Source organism: Saccopteryx leptura, chromosome 2, assembly GCF_036850995.1.
Source record: "Saccopteryx leptura isolate mSacLep1 chromosome 2, mSacLep1_pri_phased_curated, whole genome shotgun sequence".
Taxonomy (NCBI): domain Eukaryota; kingdom Metazoa; phylum Chordata; class Mammalia; order Chiroptera; family Emballonuridae; genus Saccopteryx; species Saccopteryx leptura.
Window position 1 is genome coordinate 173,288,595 of NC_089504.1, and position 18,338 is coordinate 173,306,932.

Sequence of the window (18,338 nt, forward strand, 5' to 3'; positions counted from 1 at the left end):
ATTAAAACATCTGCATCTCTCCAGCAGTAGTGATGTACACAATAAAATGTACTGGCTGTTGTACCTGGTTATTTTTTAAAGCACATTAAGAAAAATAGATTTGAAGTGATTTTATTCTGTACAGGAATCCCTCTAATTCATCTTATTTAACCTGCTTACCCTGACCACTTGACCTGGCACTGAAGAAGGAATCTTTAGAAAATACAATAAGATGTCTATTTAAAGATTATTCAGCCTGACTTGTGGTGGTGCAGTGGGTAGAGCGTCGACCTGGAACGCTGAGGTCACCGGTTCAAAATCTGCACTTGCCTGGTCAAGGCACATATGGGAGTTGATACTTCCTGCTCCTCCCCCCTTCTCTCTCTCTGTCTCTCTGTCTCTCTGTCTCTCTCTCTCTCTCCTTTCTAAAATGAATAAAAAAATAAAGATTATTCAAACAACTCAGTCTTGGATTTTGTGACTATATTTATTTATATTTATCTTATGTATGGAGAGAAAAAGTGTAGTATACCTCAATTGATTTAGCCTACTGTTACATGAATGAAGTCTGATTCAGGTGGGAACGAACCTCTCTTATCCCCTGTATCCTATGAAGATACTTTGTTTGGAAAACTTTTTTTTCTCTTCATAGTTTATAAACAATGAATAGCATTTTAAATATAAGCAATGCAATTTGTAGTAGTTAAATATGTAACGTCTCATGAAAAGCTTTAAATGTAGCATAATTATAATGGAAAAGCTTTGGTTTCACATACTTAGAATTATTATTTTATTATTTTTTTTGTAGGATGAGTAAGAGATATTTACAGAAAGCAACAAAAGGAAAACTGCTAATAATAATATTTGTTGTAACCTTGTGGGGGAAAGTGGTATCCAGTACAAACCATCACAAAGGTAAGCTCTTCTGTTTTCTTTCTCAGCTCTCTGTAGAAGGTGACTCCCTTCAGCCCAGACTGTTGTGTTCTTTCTTCACAGGGGTATTAATTTTACTAGATATGGCTCCCTCCTGGCAAGCCTATTTAAGTAAAAATGCAGACCTACTTATTCTTAATATGGCTTTGATAGGGGAATCATGATTATTTAAATATTTCCAGGATAACAGCCATTCCCACAAATAGCGTCAAAGGGTATAGAATTGTGACTCTGACTTCCCCTTGTCATTTATATTTTAAAGATAGTGATGTTATAATGTCGAGTTGACATGTAATGAAGATGAGTTTCAGATTGCAGGCATCCTCATAATGAAAGAATTTTAAATTATATGTATCTTAATATATGTAAATATGGAAATTTTCTTTCAGTGTTTTTTGTAAATCATATTTCTTCATACCATATACCTTTGTAACTACATTTGGGCTCTGCATCTAGTATAAAATTTAGCAGGCTTAATTCTGACAAGGATAAAGAATGTTTGTTTTATACATGTTTTCAGTTTGACAGCTCAAAATTATGTCCTGTATGTTCTCTTTCCTGAGCATAATACCCAGTGTAATGAGTAACTGCTTTTTTCCAAATTAATTAAAATGGGGCTTTTTCCTGAACTGTTCCTACCATAATCATGTATTTATAATCTGAGAAGTCAATTTAGATTTTTCTGGGAAATATGACTTTACAGTTTAATTTTCAGTCCTCTGTAAACTCTAGAAGCTGGCAACTTATTTATCTCGGGGTGAAAGGAGAGTTAAGATAGCCTTGAATTTTGTAACACTTAAATTAGTTACACAAGTGTATTTAATTAGCATTACATGAACACTAACACCAGGAAGAGGAAAGATGTGAAGGAGTGATTTCTGTCAAACAAAATATTCTCCTTTGTTTAAACCAGTGAACCAAACAATGTTAAATGCTCACCTCTTAAAAAGAGTTGAAAACCACTGGGGCCAGACCTCCTGCCTTGGGGTTAAAAAGAGAAGACGTCATCTGTACTCTCCAGAGGATGGTCACCCTAGTGTCCCTTCCCAGCTAATAAAACAAATATCTAGTTGAGAGAAAATTGGGAGATTTACAGTAACTGTGGGTATCATCCTGGTGAAGCGAGAGTTTGCGAAAAAGATGCTTTTTGTCTCCAAAGGCAACTGATGAGATCCCTAAGAGAATGACACATAAAGACTGCCCACCGTGAATATGACATATAATTTTTAAAGCTACTTTTGAGAATTTTTAAGTTGTATTACAGTCTATGCTAGCTCTGAAACTGAAATTTTTTACTTTTTGCCAATAAAATAGTTCTTGAGCATAGTAGATTCTCGTTGTCTCGGAAAACCCACTTGGAGTGCTGAGCCCAGTTCATTGCAGAAGATAGAAATCTGTACTGCTTTGGTTTTCTTTCCATTCTGCCACTGATATTTTGGATGAAGATTTTAGAAAAGATTTCTCCATAACCCCCTTTCCTCCTCCTCCTCTTCCTTCCTTTCTTTCTTTTCTTTATATTTTTCATAGAAAATGCCCCTTTTGTTTAAACTAATTTACACTGAAAATATGAAGTGTAATGCATATGTATGTCCATTTCAGGGAATGTTCACAAAATGGGCACCAGTGTGCTCAGCACCCAACTGAGAAGTATAACATTTCTAATACCCTTAAAACTGCCTGTGTCTGACACTCTGATTTCAGTCCTTTGCCTCCTTACCCAAAATAATCACAATTCTAAATCTTGTGATTATAATTTCTTTGCTTTTGTTTATAATTACATCACAAATATATGTCTCTCCAAATGGCATATTGCTTAATTTTGGTTGTTATTGGATTTACATAATAGTATTATACTGTATTTTTCTCTAATTTTTAACTTTGTTTAATAATAAATTTGTGACATTTATTATAGTTGATGGCATGTAGCTGTAGTTATACATATTATATATATATTTTTTCTTTTTTGCAGTTGCTCCATATTTTATTGTATGAAGTCACTACAATTTATATATTATTCTCTAGTACATAAACATTTGGTGTTCTATTTTCTTGTCATTATGAACAGTCTCTCCTGGTGCATATATGCAAGGGTCTCTCGAGAGCACATTCTGAGGAACAAACTTGCTGGATCACTGGTTGTGCTGATCTTCAGTCTCACTAGATTAGGCCAAATACACTGCTCACAAAAACTAGGGGATCAGGGAACGTGCAGATACTCCAGTACTTTCAGCCTTTTGTATAGTGCATTTTCACCAATGAAATAAAAGTTGGTTTTGCATCGCATTTGCATAATTGAACAACTTTCTTTGACTTGTCATTTGCTTTTCTGATGTTCTTGTTTAATTAAAAAAATCAAATGCTTTTTTATCACTTAATATTTATTTTGAAATATCCCCTAATTTTTGTGAGCAGTATAGTTTTCCAAATGGTAGTACTTAGATAGTTAGTTGTTCAAGGTATTCTCTTACTATCTTTGTCATCTGCTGTACCTGTCTCCTTCTATCTTAATGGTGCTCATTTATGTCATATCTCTTTTTCTGATTGGTCTCCTCAGAGTTGGTTCATCTTACTAGTTTCAAAGGACAAACTTTTGTATTTATTGATACTTGCACTTGAATCTTTTTGTGTTTCATTACTTTCTGCTTTTATCTTTATGTTATTAATTTTATTCTTATTTATATAACAAACCCTTAGGTTACACTTAATAATACTGGCTAGGCACTGTGTGGAGGTGAAATGCCTCTGGATTTCTCCGTGCTTCTGTAGGAAACCCAGACTACTGAGACACATAACATGTGGACTAGATCTACAGTCATTTGTGTCATTAATTTTTTGGATTCAAAAGGAGAATAAAACTCTCATCTCCCCATGAAGGCTAACTGTTTACAGCTTGGGTTAGGTCCAGAGGTTACGCTCTCAGTGTGCCAGAAAGGTAGGGACACTCGCTGCCTACATATGAAACCCCTGTCTGGGAGACACTTGGGGTTTATCTGGCCCTTGGAAAGATGTATTCATATTCCGCAGGTTAAAGTGAGAACCTCATGTCCTCTTTCAAAGGAGCCAAAGATATTTTTTTCTCCTTTTGGAGGAGAGTCGCTATCTTTGGCTTGCATAGAAGTAGAAAAAATCCATTGTTATCTGTCACTCTCCAATCAAGTATTCAGCTTCTTGTGTAGGACATTCGTCCTAGTTTTTATCATGGGTAAGGCTTAGGGTAAGGGGGGGGACAGTCACTTATTTTTTATTGTAAAATAATAAATAAGAAATCTGTCTCTGATCCAGAGCACATTATGCAATTATTAGAGATAAAAGTACTAAAGATAAGCAATAGCCCTGGTCAGGTAGTTCAGTTGGTTAAACCATATTGCTGAGGTTGTGGGTTTGATCCTTGGTCAGAGCACATACAAGAATCAGCCAGTGAGTGTGTGAATGAGTGGAACAACAAGTCAGTGTTTCTCTCTCTCTCTCCACCTTCCACTCTCTCAAAAAATCAGTAAATCAAAAAGATAAATAATAAAACCCAACAACTTTATTCTAATAGTTCTACAGATATTAACTCATTTAATCTGCACAACATTCTGTGAGGTAGGTACTATTTACTAGTAACCCTATGTCACAGATCAGAACTATGGCAAAGAAAGGTTAAATAACTTGCCCCAGGCTACCCAATGTAGAGACGGGATTCAAATCTAGGCTGTCTTACTCCATAAAACAAGATATATACAGTTGTGACTTTCTTTTTATTTATACTACTTGAGACTTAGTTGAATTCATAAATCCATGTTGGTGTCTTTCATAAACTTTGAAAAAATTTCAGGCATCATCTCTTGAAATATTGCTTCTATACCATGTTTTTACTAAACTAGGACTTTGGTAAGGTGTGTGTCAGCTTTCTTTCTCTGTTCACCATTTATTTCAGCCTTTATGTTTTCTACCTTCAAGTATCTCTGCACTTTTTTCTGGGATAGTTATTCAGATAATCTTTCTACCACACAAATTCTGTGTTCTTTTGGAACGATCTGTTTTTAAATCTATATGAATTTGAATTTTATCCATTATATGCTACCAAAATTGTTTTAAATTGGGTTGGCTTTTTATATATATTTGTTTTTATTTCCTCTTTTTATACATTAAATCAGTATCAAATTAAATACATTACATACATATAATATTGTTATTGGACTTCAACAGGTTGGAGATTCGGGTCACCAGTTGCCACAATAGCCAATAAGCAGAGACTGAGTCTGAGAGGCAAACAGGCATCTTTAATCAAGATTCTAGCAACTTGAGAAGACAGGCAGCAGCATATCCTAGCGTAAAGCCTGCCTTACAATCTCAGTTGCGAGGGCTGATTACATACTTTTTCAGGTGAAGTTAGTACAATGAGGGGCATGCTGTTAGTCATCAAGCAGGATATCTGGTTTCTGGCATTGTAAGTCATCAAGCAGGATGGCCGGTTCCCAGGACCATAATTTAATTTCCATGGCATTCTGATATAATCATAGTCTTTATTGCTTCTTGGGGTCAGTCATCTCCTCAAGGGCATGGGAGCATCTGGCTTCAGTAGTTCTCTTTAGGGGCATGGGAATGTCAGGTTTCAGGAGTTCTCCTGCATTCGTAGGTGGGGATTCTGAAGAAAATCTAGGAAATAGGCTACATGTGGTGCACTAGAAATCATACACACACACACACACACACACACACACATGTATATATACACACATACACATATATACATACACATATATGTGTATGTATATATATATTATATACACACACACTATATCCATACCCTATCAATATAATAGATATTATAAAAAATATATATTATTTGATTTAATAATAGGAAATTTTTGTATTTTCTTCCTGGTGAATATCATTTATGATATTTTACTTATTTTAGGGTTTGTGATTTTTAAAAATTTTGTGAACTAATGGTCATTGTAATAATATCGGCGAGAACTTTAAAGGCCTATATGCTCAGGAAGCACTCTTTCAGAGGTGAACTGCATATGCCATGTGCCTTAGGTAAGGTTCTTTAGAAGCAGAACCAGGTCAGAAACTCTTGTTTATGTTCTTTATTGAAAGTGTGCTCTCAGGAGCAGGAGATGGTGGGCCAGGCAGAGCGGGAGATAAAGGCTAAACACAAACGGAGTCTCAGCTGAAGAACAGCCTGTCAGGTCCTGGGGAGGCTCTGAAACATGAACTGCTCCACAGAATTCATCCCTGCTTGAGGTGAGATGGACAGCCTCTTCTACCCTTGTGTCCATTTGTCATTGGCTGTGGTTCTTTTTCCTTTTTTCTTTTTTTTATTAAGTGAAAGGCAGGGAGGCAGAGAAAAACTCCGGCAAGTTGGACTAGGATCCACCCAGCAAGCTCTAGACAATGCGTTGCCTGGCTGGGCTGCAGCTCCAGTTGCTTGGCAACCAATCTATTTTAGCACCTGAGGTGAGGCCATGGAACCATCCTCAGCACCCAGGGCCAACTTTGCTTGAACCATTTGAGCCATGGCTGAGGGAAGGGAAGAGAGAGAGCAAAAAAAAAATGGGGGGGGGTGGAGAAGCATATGGTCGCTTCACTTGTGTGCCCTGACCAGGAATCAAAACCAGGACATCCACATGCCAGGTTGACGTTCTACTGCTGAGCCAACCAGCCAGGGTCAGCTGTGGTTCTGTTGTCCACGGTACAGAGAAACCTCATTGGGAAAATGGCTACTCTTTTGGCAGAAGGTGAGTCTCCAAACAATAAAGGGACCATGAACTGTAATCCACTAACCTTCACAGCAAGTGGGAAAAAGTGGGTGAGCAGCTAGCTGATGGCCTAACTGGTGGTGGCACAGTGGATGGAGCATCAACATGGGACACTGAGGTCCCAGGTTTGAAACCTCAAGGTTGCCAGCTTGAATGCAGGGTCACTGAATTGAGCTTAGGATCATAGACATGCCAGCCATGGTCACTGGCTTGAGCCCAAAGATTACTTGGCTTGAAGCGCAAGGCTGCTGGCTTGAGCCCAAAGTCTCTGGTTTGAGCAAGGGGTCACTTGCTCGGCTTGACCCCCCCATCAGAGCATATATGAGAAGCAATCAATGAACAACTAAGTTGTAGCAACTACGAGTAGATGATTCTCATATCTTTCTTTCCTCTCTCTGTCACACACACACATGCACACAAAGATGCACAGCTGATGGACAGGATCTAAGGAACTAGCCTGTACTCCACCGAAGTGTGTTCCTTGAGCCCCTCAGAGCTGCTTGCCTCTCTCACTTAAGTTTATTCCATCCCTCCAAAGCTTATCAAAGATTCTGGTTGATTGCAATTTCCAAGAAAATGTTCTTGAGGGAAGGTGAGGCCCCTGTTAATGCATTTGGTATGAGGGCCATTACTGATGCTCATCTGCCCATGCCCTGAGCCATTTCAGGTTCCCCTATATTTCAGCTAGCACTCAGCTCATAGGGGAGGCTTGCCTGATGTATTATCTGGATCCTATACCTAAGCATTCCGAGACCCGGATTATCATGCGTTTAATACTGTGGTTATTGTACTTAGATGTTTATGATTATAATTAGCTATGGTGATGCCAAGAAATGCCCACTGGATGGTCCAAGAGCCTAACGTTCTTCCCTGTCCCAGTACACAGCTGCTACCCTTTGCTCCTGACCATCAGGGTCCTTCACCTCATTGCTATCTAAATCCTTTCTTTTCTTGCTGTCCATGGGGATGATGAACAGCAGCTGTAGCCTTATGACTTGTGAGACTCTTACTCTTTCCCCTAATAAAAGTATCCCCCTTCTGGGAAGCAGAGTTTATTGGCAGTTTTCACAAGACTAGTTTAGACTGGATTATTCTGATGGAAAGTTTGTTTTTCTCAGTAACTTTTGAGTACCTGCAATGAGAACTGAGAATATAGAAGAACATAAATAAAAGAGGCAAAATCTTTGTCTTTATGGAGTTTTTGTCCTAGAGGTGGGAAGATAGATAATAAAAAGAAAAATAAAAGTGTTGCAGTAAAATGGTGTGGAAAAAACAAAGGAATATAGAGGCATAAGAAGATTTCAAGAGGGACTGTGGTTTTAAATAAAGACTTTGGGTAAGACCTAAAGTGTCCAATAGAACCAGCCATAAATACATTTAGGAGAAGAGTGTTCCAGGCAGAGCAGCAATAGTATGAACGCTTTCAAGTAGGAGCATGCTTGCAGACAACGAGAAATGACAAGAAGGCTGGTGTGAATAAAACAGAGCATTTTAAAAAGAGAGGTAAGAGATTAGATCATTGCAGAGCAAGTGAATGTAGGAGATGAGGAAATGGAATAAATAGTTCTTCAAAATACCAGTGCGATAACATTGTGCTCTCAAGAGCAACTTGATGCAGAATTGTGTTATTTTGATTTTTAAACATCACACAGAAAAACTTGTCGAAATACGGAGCATTTGGATTTGAAAAGGATATATTTAAAAATCAGAAAATGTCACCTGTTTAACAAAATTTTCTGAGCTTTGGAAACTAAAGATTCCTCACACAGACGAATTAATCTACTGGCCAAACTCCCATAGAGATTTGGTCCTGAATTCTCACAGTTGTTTTCAGCTGGGCATTTTGGAGGGGATGGTGATTAACTCAGAGCAGCATGACAGAGAGTCAGAAAGTATAAGCAGTATTTTCCCCTTGGAAGCAATTACATTAGGTACAGCTTCTGATTCAGGGAGGAAACATTTCCATTTAGGGCTCCAAATTCTAAACAGAAAAATAATCATTATTCTTGCCTTTTCTTCTTCTACCCATTGTATCCAAATTAAATTTAAAAATCATGAGCCATTATTGGATATTTGGGTTGAAAAAGGACCTGTATGTAGCATGAAAGATGTATAAACAGGCGAGAAATTTCATTTGATTAGCTGATATTGAATATATGTTAACCTCATTATCATACAAGGTAATTAATAATCTGAGTTGAAACTTTTGATTAAATGAAAATTTTTTCAAAGAAAAACAAGGTTTAAACTAAAGTTGATTTTTAGTTTAAAACCTATATGAGAGAGTAGCCGTTTAAGGTTTTTGGTAGCTCTTTGTTTGTTGATTCATTCGATAATTGTCTCATTTATCCAACCAACTACCTAGTAAACAAAATATGTATGTATATTGTCTGTTAAGTGTTGGCCATTAGGTTTAGTTCTGGAGATATTTAGGTGACCAAAACCAACACAATCTATGCCCTGTGAAGCTTACAGTATACAAGCTGTCCACGGGTTACAACACAGTTCTGTTTCTAAGACAGTGATGTAACCTGAATTTTGGTATATAAGTCAAAACACACCCTAGCCTTTGTCACTGACTTATCCTAACACAGTTGTTAATTCATAATCTAGAACATAAAAACACAACTAAGCCACAGAAAGAGGAAAAGGACATGAATATACTATACTGTAGTAACAGAAAAAATGTCAAAAAATGAGTATTAAAAAATTCCTTACCGGCCCTGGCCGGTTGGCTCAGTGGTAGAGCGTCGGCCTGGCGTGCAGGAGTCCCGGGTTCGATTCCTGTCCAGGACACACAGGAGAAGCACCCATCTGCTTCTCCACCCCTCCCCATCTCCTTCCTCTCTGTCTCTCTCTTCCCCTCCTGCAGCCAAGGCTCCATTGGAGCAAAGAGTTGGGCCGGGTGCTGAGGATGGCTCCATGGCCTCTGCCTCAGGCACTAGAATGGCTCTGGTCGCAACAGAGCAGCACCCCAGATGGGCAGAGCATCGCCCCCTGGTGGACATGCCAGGTGGATCCCGGTCGGGTGCATGCGGGAGTCTGTCTGACTGCCTCCCCACTTCCAACTTCAGGAAAAAAAAAAAATTCTTACCTTTATGCCTGTGGTTGGCTTGCACACTGGAAGTGGCATTGCAAGGTGGGAGAGAGAGTCCTATTGGGAGGAGGTGCTGGAGAGGCAGAAGAACCTGCAGAAGGTTTTGGAGATACTGGGTCAGGTGAATCAGGATTGCCTAAGGAACACACAGGAGATGCTGGAGATGATTCTGCCTGTACTACAGGTGCTTCATGTGGAGAAGCAGCTGATGTAGAGGGTACAGGATCTGTTACAGGTCTCTCTGTCTTTTTAAAGAATTGTTCCAGGCTTGTCTGGTGGGCACCAACTCCCTCACTTATATCTCGTGTTATGCACATTCTTCCGCCATGCACAAATGCCATGTGTTGAGACTGTTGTAACCTGAGGACCCCCTGTAGTTGGGAAGAAAAAACATTCATTTGACAACCAAATAAATATTTACTTATAAATGGTATTAAGATGCTGTTAAATTTAATATTCTAGATAAAATATACCATCAAATGGATGCAGAAGGCTTAAGGAAATCTCTTCTCGGGAAGAGACATTTGAGCAAAGATCTGAATGGGGAGTGGACGTTAGTAGACAGACTACTCTGGAGCTAACTACAGTCACTGTCTGGTAGGTAGAAAGCAAGGAGGGTTGTGGCACACAGTTAGCTGAGTGAGGAGCTGGGGCACATCCTCTGGGGCCATATTCAGAATGGTAGTGGGGTTTTTTTGTTTTGTTTTTATGTATTTTTCTGAAGTTGGAAACAGAGAGGCAGTCAGACAGACTCTCGCATGTGCCCGACCGGGATCCACCAGGCATGCCCACCAGGGGGCGATGCTCTGCCCATCTGGGGCATTGCTCTGTTGCGACCAGAGCCATTCTAGTGCCTGAGGCAGAGGCCATGGAACCATCCTCAGTGCTTGGGCCAACTTTGCTCCAATGGAGCCTCGGCTGCGGCTGTGGGAGGGGAGGAGAGAGACAGAAGGAAGGAGAGGGGGAGGGGTAGAGAAGCAGATGGGCGCTTCTCCTGTGTGCCCTAGCCAGGAATTGAACCCAGGATTCCTGCACGCCAGGCTGACGCTCTACCACTGAACCAGCTGGCCAGGGCCCAGAATGCTAGTGTTTTTACAATTAAAATTGTTTGATCCAATTTAGCTAGGATATTACTAGGTTCTCTTGGACTTATTTGTAGCTATGATGTACAGCAAAGTTTAAGAATCTGATTTATAAATTATACTGTTTTAAGCATCATGTTTATGAATACAATCAGATTGAGTAAGGGAAAGAAAAACGGCCACAACATAAACTGACTCAAGTTTAGACTTTTAACAACACACTTCATGATACATTTTATTTATTTATTTATTTATTTATTTATTTATTTATTTATTTATTTATTTTAAGTGAGAGGAGGGAAGACAGTGAGACAGACTCCTGCATGTACTCTGACTGGGATCCTCTGAGCAATCCCCATCTGGGCTGATGCTTGAATCAACAGAGCTATTTTAAGCACCTGAGGCAACCACTTGATCTAACCGAGCTATTCTTAGTGCCTGGAGCTGCTGTTCAGATCAACCAAGCTATTCTCAGTTCCCAGGGCAGTGCTCAAACCACTCAAGCCACTGGCTGCAGGAGGGCAAGAGTGAGAGAAGGGGGAGAACAGGGGAGGGGGAGAAGCAGATGGTCATTTCTCCCACGTACCCACTAGGAATCAAACCTGGAACATTTACATGCTGGGCTGACACTCTATCTACTGAGCCAACAAACCAGGATATGATACATTTTATTGAATTTTCAAGTGTTACGTGTTTAATTGAGAATTTTGATTAGACAGGAAAATATAAAGAAGAGAAAGACACCCACTTTCTATATAAAATTATTAGATAGCATTTATGCATATTTTTTTCTGGTTTAATTTATGAGCATATTAAAATATTAGAAATCTTGGTCTTCATTTGCTTATTTATTTATATGTTTAGTGAGATAAATGAGGTATGGGAGAGATAGTACTGCTCTGTCTAAGCTGGAGAGTCTGCTTTAAATTATGCAGATCACATTCCTGTTTTCCTGTTTATCCTTCAATATCCTGATTTTTCTTCTCTTTTTTATTTTAAGATATCTCATGCTTACAGGATAGTGCATGAAACGCATATATATACTCAAAAGAATAATTATAAGGCAAATAACTGTGCATCCACCAACCAGGATGAGAAATAGAATATTTTCAGCCTTTCAAATCTATGCCTCTCCCTGATTACAACCCCTTCTCCCATAGAGTATCCCTTTTCTGACTCACTGTGCCTAAACAATAGATATTGTTCTGTCTTGAGTTTCTTTTAAAACTGATTTTGGAGAGAGGGGTGGGGGGAGAGAGACATCGATTTGTCCCACATATTTATGCATTCATTGGTTGGATTCCTGTATGTTCCCTGACCAGAACTGAATCTGTAACCATGGCATATCAGGAAGTTGCTCTAACCAATTGAGTTACCTGGCCCAGGCATTAAACTGTTGTTGTTTTTAAAAATTTTCCAATGACTTGAGAGGGTGCAGAAGGGGAGAGAGAGAGAGAAAGAAGAATCAACTTGTTGTCTCACTTAGTTGTTCCATTTAGTTGTGCACTAATTGGTCGCTGCTTATATGTGCCCTTACCTGGATAGAACCTGTGATCTCCACATACCAGAACGTCGCTCTACCCACTTTGCCACCTAGCCAGGGCTTGTATTGTTTTTTAATTTTGTAAAAATGGAATCCTACTGTGGGCATTTTTTTAGTGTGATTTGCTTCTTATCATCAACAATTTATTTTGAGATTGACCCCCGTTGTGACATAGGATTGCATTGTATGAATACACTGTGATATATTTATCTTTTGTTTTTGATGGGTTTGGGTCTTTCCCGTGATTATTGACAATATTTGAGTCATTCTCGTTTTTCTTTGTTATTGACAATACTGCTGTGAACATTATTATACATGTATTTTTATTCACATATACAAAATTTCCCCAGGGTATATTTCCAAGAATGGAACTTTATGTGTTACATGATAAGCACATATTCAACTCTTCCCCCCACATAGCAGTACAATTAGCAGTAAATGATGTGTACTTATACTATATCTACAAACTATCCATAAACACATATTTAAATTGGAACATGAAAAAACATTATAATAATGTACCCTAAGTTACTTAGGAAATTCTTAGTTGTTAGTTTCTTTTTGAGATTATTTTGTTTTTTAATACTAAAATAAAAACCTTTGGGCAATAATTGTTTACACTTAATATTACTTATTAATTAAATTTATTAATATATTTTGTTCATATTCAATTTCTTTATATAGTCAACCCAAATGAGAATTTTTGAGGTAAAAAAATATTGAAATGGTGAAATTCATATCATGCAACATTCATTTAGGAAAAAGGAAATCACACTAGGGTAGTTTAAAATAGGGACTTGGTTATAAAAATGTTACAATGATTGGTGGAAGAAACAGGGAATAGCAATACTGTTACCCAGACACTGGTGATTGCAGAAAGCTACCCCTGCCACTAGATCTGGAAGAGTAGAAGGCAAACCAGTGTTCCTGGGTGTGTTTGTGCTGAGTTCGCTGAACTGCTGCGGCTGTGTTGGTAATCACTTCCACTGGCATGGAGCATGAAGCCTGGAACCAAGTTCCTCTTGAAATTATTAATTCAAGAGCTGGGAAGGCTGTACACTTTCTGCTAATGCTGCTAATGCCCACAGGCATCCACATTATTCTCTCTTTGCACTTCAGAAGCCAGAAAAAAATAGATGGCTTTGTTTCCTTCTTCAATCTTTCTTTCTTATGAGTGTTTTCCTCCAAGAAGCAGACTCCAAGATGGAATTCAATGAGCAAGGAATTTTGAAGAACAACACTTTTGAAGTACAAAGAGGGATGGGAGAGAAGGAGGAGGTTGAGACTTCAGGCCACACAGAAGCTCTGACACCTGTGAAGGAAGAGAAGGTAGGAAGGAAGAAGGATTGAGCAGGAAGTGCCTCACACTTCAGTGTAGTTTGGGAAAAGTCTTGGCCAGTCCAGTCTGGAACCCTTGAAAAATGGCAATTCTAGGGCTGATGCTAGAATATGTTTATAGGTGCTCTGATTGCTTATCTGGCATGCAAGACAGATAGACATCTTTTCTGTACTTATTAATGCATTATAAAAATTATTGTGGCTTGACAGCCTATATACCTTAGCATACCTTCTTCAAATTATTAAGATTTGGGGCTGAATTTTTCTTTTGATCAAACAAATATACATCTTTACTTCTAGCAGTGTTTTTCTCAATGATTAGATTCATATTCAAAAATACCTTTGAAAGATGAGTGGGAGCCCTTATAATACTTCTACCAAGGTGATACAGCATTTTTGTTAATGAGTAAATTTCTTAAAAGTTTATTTGATAAATAAGATCACAGCCCCAAAACAGTTCAAGTAAGAAAACCGTGAAGTAGAACTGTTTTTAAATGTGTCCATGGTATAAAGATGACTAGAGTAAAGCTATTGTCTTAGATTAAGTAACTGAATATTGTTTCAGTTAAAAGTGAAACTTGATTTGTGACTAAATAAGAACACTAATTACAACCTAAAACAACTGCCTGATCAAAGACAGCTTTGAGAATGACAGTCACATGTTTGATGAAGGTATTTAATTTTTTTCCTTAAAAATATAAAGAGATTTTAACAACTAAGTTAAAGCAGCTAATGTTCTGCAATTTCAAAATTCAAGCTGTTTCTCCAACTAAAGACTAGTTCATTTCCCAGAGGTATTTCATCAAACAAGTATTTTGTGATCTTGGCTTGCAGTTACCCTTTCCTCCTTACTTCCTACACAGATTTCTCATAATTCTCTTAACTTCCTTTCAACCACCTACACTTTCCCTCCCAGATAGGTCCTTTACTCATCATTACAACATATCATCTTCTATTTTACTGACCCTCTCAGGCTGACACATATTTATGCACTTTCGAGTAATTTTATTTTTATTCAACATTAAGTGGACTTGTCTATTATTTCTTCTGTTTTTGGTATTATATATAGGTACACATGCTTTGTTCTTGTCTTTTTGTGAATACATGCTATTAAATACTCCTTGCATTCATTTTTGTTGTACAACTGTGGTTTTGTTGTTATTGATGATGAGTTCCTTGATAGCAAAATGATCTAATTTATTTCGATGTTCTCTTGGTGCCTAAGCAGTAGTATCTGGCTTATAATAAATGCTCAACCCCTATTTGTTGAGTAAATGAATGATAAATAAATTACCAGGAAAAAATATTTGGAAGGAAAGAAACCAATGAGAATTTGACATTATTTCTGACAGTCTATAAGAGAAGTATGTTAGGATATAATTATTTATGTGCAACATGCCTAACCTAAGAAGAGTGAAATCTCTTTAATTTTTAAAAATGAACTCACAGAGCTCAGTTAACATTAATTTAGGAGAGGGTGTGTATGTGTATTTAAGAAAAAAAATGTCTTGCCTATCTTTAACCTCAATGTCTTCCAGTACTAGCATTTAAGAGAAATATTTGTTACAGTATTTTATAACAGTGTTAGAGTAGCATATCTTTGTTAAACAAGAACAATAGTAAAGATGATTGTACTTAAGTAACGTACATTGTGAGATAAAACATTTGCAGAGTTAGAAAATAACACACTGGCTGTAGCTACTACACAAATAACCTAATAACTTTAAAAAACCACTATTATTGAGGCTGCCACTTTTATCTATAGTTGAGTTCCATTTCCCTTTATAACTCCAATGCAATTTGTTTTAAATCTGGAAAGTATTTCTTCAATTGATTGATTTTCTCAACATTAACCTTCAAGTGAACTAATAGTTATAACATAAGAATGCATTATAAAGCAGCTCCTTTTCCCTACTAACAGGTAATGTTCAGTTTCCTCAAAATACTTCCACACATACACTTTTACAAAATAATATTAATTTCATATATGGGAAAATAATTGAGGGGCTGATTATAATGTGTATTATATTGTCTTTCAAAAAAGCAAGAAGTTGTTTTTTAAATGACTCCAGCTTTATTTTTTATCTATACATCAAGCCAGTGGAGAAAAATTAGCACCTATTATTTCACATAACACATAGATAAAGACAACAGTATGGCAGAGCCACAGGGATGGGGGAGATAGGGAGCAAAGGGCAGGGGGTGCGTGGGGGCAGAAGGAGACTTTACTTGGGGCAGGGGGCACACAATGCAGTGTGTGGGTGGTATTATATTGAGTGTACACTTGAAACCTGTATGGTTTAGTGAACCATGATATTCCAATAAACTAAAAGTAAATATTTTTTTAAAAAGAAACTAAAATTTCAGAGGTAATAGTTTTATCAAAGGGCATTCAGCTCAAACCGTAAATTTGTCTGACTCCAAATTGTGTTCTCTTTTCACCACTCTGATCAGATAAGTATCTTAAATACCAATTAAAATTAATCTTTTTCATTTGTTTATCCTACAAATGCAGTCTCCCATGCTCATTGTGAACTTTCGCAGAAGTGGGCAAAAATAGGATTATACATAGTTCATACAGAAAATAACACAATAATTAATAAATAATAATACAAGAACAATTGTATTGTGTACTCACAATGTAAACCTACTTTTGCTTAGCTCTGTATTTAAGGGAAAAAGGTTTCTCATATATCTTGCAATTTATTTTATTCATTTTTTAAAAATGTGTCATTAAAAAAAGATGATGGCCTACTGAAGTTCTTAAATTTTTGTTCAGTCATACCTAGCCTTTTGCCTTGGTCCTGTGAATACTTTTATCAAGTCACCAAACCATAGTGTTCTAAAATTCTTTTTTTTTTTTTTTTTTTTGTATTTTTCTGAAGCTGGAAACGGGGAGAGACAGTCAGACAGACTCCCGCATGCGCCCGACCGGGATCCACCCGGCACGCCCATCAGGGGCGATGCTCTGCCCACCAGGGGGCGATGCTCTGCCCCTCTGGGGGGTCGCTCTGCTGCGACCAGAGCCACTCTAGTGCCTGGGGCAGAGGCCAAGGAGCCATCCCCAGCGCCCGGGCCATCTTTGCTCCAATGTAGCCTCGGCTGCGGGAGAGGAAGAGAGAGACAGAGAGGAAGGAGGGGGGGGGGTGGAGAAGCAAATGGGCGCTTCTCCTATGTGCACTGGCCGGGAATCAAACCCGGGTCCCCCGCATGCCAGGCCGACGCTCTACCGCTGAGCCAACCGGCCAGGGCCCTAAAATTCTTATAAAAATATAATTTTTAATTTTTTAAATTTTTTGAGGAATCTCCATACTGTTTTCCACAGAGGCTGCACCAGTCTGCATTCCCACCAGCAGTGCAGGAGGGTTCCCTTTTCTCCACATCCTGGCCAGCACTTACTCTGTGTTGTTTTGTTGATGAGCGCCATTCTGACTGGTGTGAGATGATATCTCATTGTGGTTTTAATTTGCATTTCTCTAATGATTAGTGATGTTGAGCATTTTTTCATATGCCTATTGGCCATCTGTATGTCCTCTTTGGAGAAGTGTCTATTCACTTCTTTTGCCCATTTTTTGATTGGATTGTTTGTCTTCCTGGTGTGGAGTTTTATAAATTCTTTATAAATTTTGGTTATTAACCTCTTATCAGACATATTGTCGAATATGTTCTCCCATTGTGTGGTTTGTCATTTTATTCTGTTCTTATTGTCTTTAGCTGTGCAAAAGCTTTTTAGTTTGATATAGTCCCATTTGTTTATTCTGTCTTTTATTTTACTTGCCCGTAGAGATAAATCAACAAATACATTGCTGCGATTGTTGGGGGGGGGGGGAGAGGGAGGGGGTGAGGGGAAGGGGCACAAAGAAAACCAGATAGAAGGTAACAGAAGACAATTTGACTTTGGGTGAGGGGTATGCAACATAATCAAATGTCAAAATAATCTGGAGATTTTTTTCTCTGAACATATGTCCCCTGATTTATCAATGTCACACCATTAAAATTAATAAAAAAGTAAAAATAATAATACAATTTTTCATCCAGCTTTCATGGTGGGTGGTAGTGGAGCAACCAAAGTATAAATAAAAAGATAGATTTAACTATAGTAAGTTGTTTTATAAAGATTTATTCTGCCAAACTTAGTGAAAATCTGACATAAAGTACTTGGTAAGTAATTATTATTATATGCTTTAACTTGCTGTAACTCTGCTTTATAAATTTTATAAAGTAAAATTACTTCCCTACTTTATAAATCACCATTACTGTGGAACCAGTGGGTGTTTAGAAAATTTTACTACTAACAGATACAAAAGTGGGCAGTAGGTATAAAAAGGCTGACTACCCCTGGTCTATACTTTCTACTTTTTCATATTGTGAGTTCCATTTCTGTATCACTAAATTGTATGTCTCTGTACTAAGAAGTTATTTACTTAGTAATTCAAATTTTGTGATGATATTTGGATGTGAATTAAATAAGTAGGACACAAGACTGGATATAAAATTACCAAACAAAATGACTATTTAGCTACTTACTCATGATGAACATGTCTTCTTCCCCAGATAAATTTTTACAGGGGTGGGCGAATGTAGGTTTACAGTTATACATATGGAAAAATATAATA

The 18,338-nt window shown here is 37.8% G+C and overlaps 1 protein-coding gene across 2 annotated transcripts in view; it reads left to right on the forward strand.

Moving 5' to 3' along the window:
* TAFA2 (TAFA chemokine like family member 2) overlaps positions 1 to 18,338 on the forward strand; it is a 541,685-nt gene that overhangs the window by 370,674 nt on the left and 152,673 nt on the right. For both annotated transcript variants that reach the window (XM_066369326.1, XM_066369327.1), the window contains one exon: positions 788 to 894. In XM_066369326.1, coding sequence (XP_066225423.1) covers positions 788 to 894 — 107 coding nt within the window. The remainder of the gene's footprint in view (positions 1 to 787; positions 895 to 18,338) is intronic.